The sequence below is a fragment of the Vigna unguiculata genome, chromosome 4 (genome assembly GCF_037176805.1).
Source record: "Vigna unguiculata cultivar grain cowpea cultivar isolate G323 ecotype 2 chromosome 4, ASM3717680v1, whole genome shotgun sequence".
Taxonomy (NCBI): Eukaryota; Viridiplantae; Streptophyta; class Magnoliopsida; order Fabales; family Fabaceae; genus Vigna; species Vigna unguiculata.
In genome coordinates this window covers 44589049-44599587 of record NC_140795.1, presented here as the reverse complement: position 1 = coordinate 44599587, position 10539 = coordinate 44589049, and the positions used below count along the sequence as shown (strand labels likewise).

The window sequence follows — 10539 nt, the reverse complement described above, 5'->3', positions numbered from 1 at the left end:
TTTTTGCTCTTGTAAACCCTAGGTAGTATCCATGCTATAATCTGATGCGTTTTCTGTTTATACTGTGGGGTTTAGTTTGAATTGATGCTGAAATTGAAAAATGTGAGTTGCTTATGGTTGAATTGTTTCAAAATTTTTCACCATTTGAAGATGCACTCCATGTGTTTGATAAAATGCTCTACTTAAAATGCCATGTTAAAATTGTTCTTGTTTGTGATTGGTTAGTGAATTAAGCTAAATTGGTCATGTTTTTGGTGGGTTAATTCTCATACTTGCAGGTCAATGGCTAGAACGAAGACAACAGCTAAACATCCCGTTACTGAACCGAGCAAAGGGAAAAGGAGAAGACATGCAAGTAGCTCTTCTTCTCCTGAAAGGCCAATAATCAACCGTTTTAGAGATCCAAAAAGAGAAGAACGTTATGAAAAGATAAAGAACTGGGTCTTTATCAAGGAAAGAAAGGTGGTTCTACTTCCAGATGAATATGATCCTTTCTTGAATGGCCTTATCAGGAGAAACTGGATGAAGTTGGCTGACCCGCTTCCCAAATTTGACCCAGAAATTGTCAGGGAATTCTATGTGAATGCTTACTCTGAGGACAATCCTGGTGAAAAAAGATCAAAAGTTAGGGGGAGGTGGATAAACTATGATAGAGCAGCCATCAGTGAGTTTCTTGGTAACCCACTACCTTTACAACCAGGGCAACGCTGTGACTTCACAACAAGAAGGAGGAGTCATGAAGCTTATGACGAAAATGCAGTGGCCCTCCTTATATGCGCTGCAAATCGATCCTATCAAGTCGGACCCACTGGAAATCCTCTTAGAATTCTGAGAGGGGATATGAAAACCTTGGCTCAAGTCTGGACCACATTCCTACTTGCCAACATAGTGCCCATTGGCCACGTGTCAGACTTGAACGTACCTAGATGTCATCTCCTTTATCACATAATGAGGGAGGATCTCACTGTTGACGTCGCTACAATTATATCTGAAGAGATCCACAAATTTGTGAGATACGAAGTCAACAGTAGGAATGACAAGGCAAAAGGTGCTTTGGGTTTTCCGGCCTTGATCACAGCTCTTTTCCAGGAACAAGGGGTGGAGGTAGAACTAACTGAGAAGATAAGACCATCAATTACCAAGAAATTCATTGAACATTTCTGTACTCATCCAGAGGACTTGGAGCAGCAAGAAGAGCCCCAGCTGGACCAACAAGCTGAAGATCACCCAGCTGCAGAACAACCAGCCAGAGAAGAACAACAAACAGGGCCTACACAGCAACCTCAACTCAACATGAATAATGAGTTGCTTGAGCAGATGAGATATCTGAGGTTGCAGATGGAGCACACTCACCAGCAGAATGCTTCCATTCATAGAGGACAACTCCACCTTCAGGAGTACCTCTATCACAACGTCAGAGGACCATACCCAGGCATGACTCCACCAGATTTTTTCACTTATCTACAGTGGCCTGGGGACAGTCCAATTTTCCCAGGGGGAGGTGGACCTGATGCTGGTGAGGGACCATCAGGAGCTGCTGATGCAGATGGAGCAAACATCGAGGATGAGATCGATTTTGGAGGAGATTGATCCACATCATCATTCCACCCTTCGAGCTCTATAAATACGGTTCCATTGTTCTTTTTATTTTAGTATTTTTGCAGTATTTAGCAGATGGAGCAAACATCGAGGATGAGATCGATTTTGGAGGAGATTGATCCACATCATCATTCCACCCTTCGAGCTCTATAAATACGGTTCCATTGTTCTTTTTATTTTAGTATTTTTGCAGTATTTATGTAATTACTACTATTTTGCTTTAGTTGTTTGTTATATTTTCTAGTTGCTTAACTGTTTAATTTTACTTTTTGGCCTAGTATTTTGTTATAATATTTAGTTGACAGCTAAAACTTTTTGGGAATCACTTTGAAAATCTTTCTTGAGAAAATTGGTTAAAAAGAAATCTGATTTCAGTAAGTATCCTGAGTCTTGAACAACTGAGTGAACTGAACACAGAGGTGAAAAAGGAAATTTTGGTTGAATTTATAATTAAACAGAATTAGGATATTAGTGCTGCATAGTTAGTCAAGATAATCAGTTGTAACAACAAGTGAGATACCAAGGAAATAAACCAGAAAACCCAGTGAGTGTGTGAATCCTTAAACAGTTTGAGTGTTTTCACTGTTTGTTGACAAATTGATATTGCTTGAGTTTTCATTTGATAACATCACATTTGAAGCATGGAAATGATTAAGGCAATTTTGTTGAAATTATAACTCAGTGCCAAATAGCCAACCTGTAAATAATTATCTTTTGTTGATAGCCCATTTGAGTTTAATTGTTTGAATTATGCACCTTAACCTTAACTTGAATTATTATCCTTTCCCTTTGCACACTTAGGGATAGAGAGCATAGGTGTATTTTTCAACTGTAAGGGTAATTGGTTGGTAGAATTACACTTAAGGAAGAAAAGGACTGAGTATCATAATTCACTCTCTAGTATTGTGTAGGAATGTATATATTGTATATATTTATATTCAAAAAAAAAAAAAAAAAAAAAAAAAAAAAAAAAAAAGGGGAGAGATAAGAGTGAATTATAAATGAAAGAGAAATTTGGTGTATTGAGGTCTGAATTATGAGGAATGGAGAGTAGAATTGGGCTTGAATTGTAGTTATGCTCTCTTTTCTAAATTGTGCTTTTTGTGATCTTGAAAAACCATTATTCTTGAAAGCCTAGCCTCATTACAACCTTGAAAAGACCTTAAGATCCATGCTGATTGTGTGTTTGTGATTGGATTGAAAATGACTAGCAATTTTGATTTGTTCAATTTCAGTGGAAAAATGAGAAAAACACATGCCTGTGAGATTTAAGAGAGAATTTCCTTGGTTAGAATCATTTGTTCTTACAATTGGGTTTTCCTGAAAAATTGGTTGCACTCTTATCCTACTGCTGTTTGATAATTGGACTCACCATTTGCTTCTGATTTTGAATCTGGGGTTTGGAATGCAAAAGTTGTCTGGACAGGAACTGTGAAAATGATTTCTCAATAACCAATTTCAGTTTTAGTTTTGAATGGCTGTTGATTTTGACTTTGCTTGAGGACAAGCAAGATGCTAGGTTGGGGGGAGTTGATAAGTGCCAAAATTCAGTAAAGATTCATAACAAACTCTGGCACTTATGCTTTAAATTTGTGTTCATTTCATATTGATTCTCCCTAAACCTAAGTTTCAATCACATGCTTCCAAGTTTTGACTTAAAGAAATCATTTGATCCTATTTTGTGTGTTTTTCAGGAAAGATTAAAGAGAACTCAAGAAGAGTGAAGGAGAAAGTAAGAAATAGAGAAAATAAGGAAAGAATGCTGTCAAGGTCGCTCAAATTTAAGTAGGCTCGCTTAAGCTAAAGGCCACAACCGCCATTCTCGCTTAAGCGAGCAAACTCTCGCTTAAGCGAGAGTTCGTGCAGTGGAGAACCACCTTTGCCGCCATTCTCGCCCAAGCGAGTTCAGAGACCGCCATTCTCGCCTAAGCGAGATCCTTTCTTCAGCTTGAAGTACCCTTCTCGCTTAAGCGAGATGTTGGCTTCAGCACATCTCGCCCAAGCGAGAGGCTTTCTTTGGAATGAAGAATGCTGTCTCGCTCAAGCGAGACTGAGGTAGCTTGAGCGAGACTTCGTGGGTATATATGTTTTGGAGGTTCAGAACATCGGGGAGCTTGGAGATTTTGGAGAGAAAACTGCAGAATTGCTGGAGCTGTGACCACGAGCTACACAGAGTTCACATTTTCTTCTTCTTCTTCTTAGTTCATAGGATTATGTTGGCTACCATGAGTAGCTAATCTGCTCCGTGGGATTGAATGTAATCTACTCGAACTTGGATATAATCTGGTGATATTTATATATAGCATTTCTGTTTTATTCAGTATTGGTATTATTGTTCTACTCTTAATGCTTACTTCTATCTGATCAATAGATGTTTTGATTTTGATTTTTAGATCTGACTGGAAAGTATTTCTGAAAATCTGATTTGAACAATGATACTTGATATACTGTGATGCTAGGAATAGATCTTAATATATCAATTGCTTTTAACACTCGATCGTAATGCTGGATAGTTTGTTGAATATGTGAGGAATCAATATTTCAGGAAACTAATCTTATGAATTTTATACGCGAGGAATCGATATAAATGATTTTTGAGTGTGCATCAATATTGGTATTTTCAGATGTTATATATATTATATTCATCCAGATTACAGACAAGGGAGATAGATGAAATTCAATCCCAGTTTCTTTTACTGTATTTTTCTAAACTTTTCCGCTTTTACTGTATTAATTTCATGCAATCGTTAATGTCAACTCAAATTAAAATCTTTGTATATACATGCTGATCGAGATAATTAGTTATTTTAACTGAATCCGTTCCTCGTGGGTTCGACACTCTTACTTCAAATCATTATACTACAGTTGACTTTTGGTACGCTTGCCAAGAGACCAACATAGGACTAGAGATGTCAAAATGAATTTCAACCTGTGAGCGAACCCGGCTCACTTAACCCACGGGTTAAACGGGTTCGAGCCGGGTTGATGGTGGGTTGGCCCACTTAACCCACCAACATTTTTTTACATTTTTTTTTAATTTTTTTAATAATTATTTACTACTTCTTTTATATTTGTTCACAATTTAATATTTTTAAATGCTAGAATGTCGCTTAATTATATTTGAATAGTTTGAATGTTTAATTAATTTGATTGTCAGGTTATATATATATATATATATATATATATATATATATATATATATATATATATATATATATATATATATATATATATATATATATATGTTGTTACTTTAATCTTTAACTATAATCTTTATAGTAAATTACTCAAGTAACCGTCTTATAAACAATTTTTTCTAAATTAGCATGAAAAAAATGTAAAGTTTTTTATTTATATTTTGTTGAATAGCATGACAGAAAATTTGTAATATTAGTCATGCTTTCTTAGACTAATGGATACTTTCTTGGAAATAATTCTTTATATATTGGTGGTGAGCAAAAACATTGATTTTTGATTTTACTATGATTGTTATCTCAGGGGTTACTTAAAATTTTATTTAAATATTTGAATACTAAAATAAATAAATAAATAAATTTTTTAGGTGGTTGGTGAGCCAACCCACTTAACCCACCAACCCGTGGTGGGTTGAGCCGGGTTACAAAATTTCTAGCTCACCAGAAAGTGAGCGGGGTTAGGTTCACTCATTTTCAACCCGGCTCGTGGTGAGCCAACCCGTGTGAGCCGGGTTGGCTCACTTTGACATGTCTAAATAGGACTCTATAACTCAATTATCCGGATACATATAATAAGATCGAATTCACTAGATGTTTCCACTTGTTGTGGCATCCACTGCTCTATAAAGCCATTGCCAATGGATTTCACCCTACCACGCACAAGGTTAGCCCATGATCATCTAAGGTCATTATCCTACCAAAGACTAGGACCTCCTGCTTTTCTCACCACACCACTTGAATCAGTCCGCTCTATGTGAGACTAACTGATTCTTTAGAGTTTCACGATGCAACCTTGCTTGAATCCTTATCTAATTATATACACTACAACACCACCATGAATTTTCGCCAAGAGACTCATGGAATTACGTCTAGCTCATACCATATTCATGTTCCCACAAGATCAACATGAAATCTCAAAACATCCCATTTTCATGCTAATGCACCACCAACCAACCAATCCATAGTTCATTTCATGTTAAGCACAAAATATAACAGTCTCATTCCATCGCACTTAAACATACACAACATCATACCCCAGGCTATAAAAAGGATAAACCACACAATCATGGAAGTAGACATACATTTAAACAACTCGGTTGTCAATCTCGCTCAAGCTAAAGAGCTCTGGTTCAAGCGACAAGAATCCATCGTTCAAGCTAAAAGCTTTCGCCTAGGCGAGATTGCAATCAGGGAGCACTGGAAGGTTCTGCGAGTTCTCGCTTAAGCGAGACTTCCTCGCGTGGGTGAGATTACTTTCACTCAAAACTGGAGCTCGTCGCTTGAGCGAGACAACTTGAGCAGAACCCTGGGTGAGCTTTCTGCTATTTTCGCTTAGGCGAGAGTTGCTCACTTGGGCGAAAACAAGAGAGTTATTCCCTACTCACGCATGCAAACCAGAAAATTCAACTCAAGCAAACATGCAATTAGTTCAATACCACACTATCATCAATCTAGAATATTCCAACACACAATCTCAAGCAAAACCAGAAAAATCACTTTAAAAGACTTTAAGTTCTAGCTTCCCTTACCTAGATAGATGCTAGCAGAACAAAAATAAGCCCCCAAAGAAGACCACTACAACACTACTACAGCTTACTGAACTGGGAAACAGAACCAAGAGAAGCGAAAAATGAGACCACCACTAAGACTCACATCGAACCAAAGCTACCAAATAGTAAAGAAACGTAAGGTGAGTGGGTGGTGCTAAGTGAGAGGACGAAAAATGTAGTGGGAAATGAAATGGGAAAGCTGAAGAGTTTTTCTAATACAACCAAAGAAACTAAGGGGCTGACTTGAGCCCCTTACCTACTACAGTTGGGCCCATCAGTTTAAGACGGAAAAAATGGGGCTTACATCTAAAAACGATTTCATATGCCATGAACAATATTGTACAAAAGAAAAAATGTGTAGTTAAGATTATGATAAGATATAAAGTACTTTAGAGATCTGAAAAAACATTTTACATATTGAACTAGTTGAAACATTGAAAAATAATGAAAATTGTTTAAGTGAATCAAAAAGTTCTTTAAATAAAAACATAGAGGATAATGAAAAATTTTAAAAAAATGTTTTTTTTATACTACATAGTAAATGAAAAGTTTAGGCAAATAAATAAAAATTGAGAGAGTTAAACATTTTCATGTAAAAAAATAAAAAATAAATAAAAATATAAAAAAAAGGTAGAAATAACTAAGTGTGATATATAAAAATCATTTAATTCAATGAAATTGATTTTGTTGATATTAAACAAGTCAAACAATTAAAAAAGAGATATGAAAAAAAATTATATAAGAAAAGAAAAAAAAGGTTACAAAATTAATTGTCAAGAGAATAAGATATACATATACATACATAATTATATATATATATATATATATATATATATATATATATATATATAAATTAGATGTTTTTCACAAATTACATTAAAAAAAATAATCTATATTATGTTTAAATTTTATATTCATATGAAATTGAATGGGATTTTAAATATAATTGTCAGTTTAGTATAATGGTAATAACAAATTACATGAGAGTAACATACGTTGATTTTAATGAAAATGTTTGAAATTTTTTAGGATGAAATTTTAAAACTTTATTTCTACAATTGAAATCTTTAAATATTATTACTATATTATTATAAAAGAAGAAAATTTGAATTGAAAAGATACTAATAGTTTGAATTAAGCTATGAGATAAAGAGCCCTCCAAATAAGTTTTCATACGATCATTAAATGAAGTATCATTAATTCTTATTTTAATAACGGATTTAATCAAGAAGCATTTTAAATCACCAGTAGAAATAAATATTTTTTTCTTGCACGTATATTTTAAATCATTCCATAAACTTTTTAATACCATGAAAAACTAATAGAAATTTTGTTAGACATATTATTGTCAGATGAATGAACACTTCATTGTTAAAGAACTATTATATACATAACTATCATTTTACTTGAGTGTATTTCAAGTATTTATTAACAATGGATAACAATTACAACTAACCCTATATACTATTTAAAAACAAGGTTAAAATACTCCTTTGATCCATGTTTTTGTTGAAAAATCTCAAACAGGTCCTAAGATTTTTTTTAGTCTCAATTAGGTCCATATTTTTGAAAATGTGTAACAATTAGGCCCATCCCGTTAGTATAGAGTTAACAGTGTTAAAGATGTGCCACGTGTCAGCTCCACATTTTTTTGAATTTTTTTAAAAAAAATTTATTTTTTAAAATTTTTTTTTTGAATTTTTTTTTTGAAAATTATTCATGCCACGTGTCACGTCAGTATTGTATCACGTGTCAAATCATTGTCTGAATCTCAATTTGATATATATGTTATTTTTATTACATTTCAGTCCATTTTTTTAGAATTTTTTAAATATATATTTATTTTAACTTTGTACAAAATTGTTTTAAAATTTTATATTTAAATTTATAAATTGTTAATTTTAAACCAACTTTAACATTTGGATATAAATTATTTAAAACAATTTTGTAACAAGTTAAAATAAATATTTTAAAATTTTAAAACAAAATATAAAATAAACTTAATATTATTAAAATGTTGAATAAAAATATTATTATAAAATTTATATAAAAGTTAAATTTGATCTCAATTTGGAAATGATGAAATTGAAAATTAAAAAAAAATTGACTGAAATATAATTAAAATAACAAATATATGGACCAAATTGAGATTCAAACAATAACTTGACACGTGTCACCTTACTGACTTGACACGTGGCACAATATTAATATTGATGTGACACGTGGCATGAATAATTTTCAAAAATAAAAATTAAAAAATTTTAAAAAATTTTAAAAAAATTTTAAATTTTTTTTTTAAAAAAATAAAAAATTTTAAAAAATGAAAAGCTGACACGTGGCATATCCTTAACACCGTTAACTCTATACTAACGGAATGGACCTAATTGTTACACATTTTCAAAAATATGGATCTAATTGAGACTAAAAAAAATCTTAGGACCTATTTGAGATTTTTCAACAAAAACATGGACGAAGGGAGTATTTTAACCTAAAAACAATACACTTATAGATTTTTTAAATAAATTTTTATTACTCTTTTTTATTACTTGGAGCTGTACAGGTAGGAGCCTTTCCTGTTATTTTTGGTTTGACATTACTGCACACAGCTATTGCCGGAGCTCCTTTGAACTTGAGATCAACATTAGATATCTCCACACCTTCACATGGTACACCACTGCTACAAGCAATAATTACTCCTTCTTTAGTTGCTGAAGTTCCCTTAATATTCTTGATGGTAACTTTGCTTATCTTTATTTTTGATGGATACTAGATCATCACAACAATAAGAAATGATATAGTTAGTCTTTTAAGGCCCTTTATTGTAGTCTATGAAATATTTTGCAACTAAAATAATAAAATCAACGTGTACATGAATATATAAGAGACTAAATACCTTTTTGGTACATTGGTTCCACGGACAATACTCTTGGTCTATGATGATAGGGTTCTTAACATTGTCCATGGTAATATCCTCAAATTTCATGTTAGTAACTGTTATTGTTCCTGGTTCACTAGGCCAAGTCTTAATCCTCACTCCATTGTCAGTTCCTTTCAAAGTGCAACCCTTAATTGTAATACCATCAACAGGCTCTTCTTCCTTATACTTTCCAAGGCTTCCAACACTAATACCATGACCGGGTCCACATTTCACATTTTGGACAAGAACTTGTTTACTACCGTCACCTAGTGAAACACAATCATCTCCAGTGGCAATGTTTGTATTAAGAACATTCACACCTCTTGATCTTCCAATATGGATGCCATCAGTGTTGGCACTATCATGTGGAGCACTTACTTTAAATCCATCAAATGTGAAATTGTTGCATCCCAAAACATTAACATGAAAGTGTTTGCTATCCTTACTGGTAATGCCACGAACTATTGAATTATTGATGTAGTTAAAAGCAAAATTCTGTTGACATATGATAAAATAACACAAATGAATAAAAACTAATTTTGATAGATGCTCATGTTGCATTTTATTTGAATGTCAAAAATAATATTTATTTACCATGCCAAGCAATTTGCAATTAAAGCTTTTTGAACAATCATTTTGTTTCCAAGCATAGGCACCTTGACCATCAAAGACTCCATTACCAGATATGGTTAAGGCATTAACATAGTCAATCCTGAGAATTTCGTCACCGCCAACATCTTGTGGCTTTACCGGTGCTTTGATTGTGCCATCAACGTAAAGTTCAATGGGAGCCTTGCAAGGACCTTTTAGCTTTACATGTGTCATTTGATATGTTCCTTTTGGAATCACAATTTTGACAGCAGATGTGGATGCACATGCTTGAGTCCAAGCACTTATTAAAGCCTTAAGAATATGAAAATAACAAATCATTGAAAAGTTATAATAATAACAAAGAGATCTTATAGTTTAGGATGAAATGTGATTTGGTTTCCATCAAACAATGTCAAATCTTTTTTTTTGGCACAATATGAAATGTCCATACCTTAGCTATATTGGTATTTTGTTTTCCTCCAAATTGTGATATTTGAAGATTTTCTGACTGAACTAAATCAAAGCTAAAGGTAATAAAACAAAAAAATAATATGATCATAGAAAACTTCATACTATCTACTGATTTTCAATTATTCTACACTTTGAAGTATGTTGAGTGAATTATTTTTCGAGAAGGTTTGGAATTGATTTATAATAGAACAATACTATCTAAATGTGTCTTTTCTTT

General features: G+C 33.0%; 1 protein-coding gene across 1 annotated transcript; it reads right to left on the bottom strand.

The window, feature by feature from the left end:
• Window positions 1-7695: 7695 nt before the first annotated feature.
• On the bottom strand, window positions 7696-10457 carry LOC114182755 (polygalacturonase-like). Its single transcript, XM_028069687.2, has 4 exons — window positions 10303-10457; window positions 9855-10163; window positions 9237-9755; window positions 7696-9109 (listed from the first exon to the last, which is right to left on the bottom strand). The coding sequence occupies exons 1-4, from the start codon at window positions 10420-10422 to the stop codon at window positions 8873-8875; spliced, it is 1185 nt and encodes a 394-aa protein (XP_027925488.1). The 5' UTR covers window positions 10423-10457; the 3' UTR covers window positions 7696-8872.
• Window positions 10458-10539: the final 82 nt, after the last annotated feature.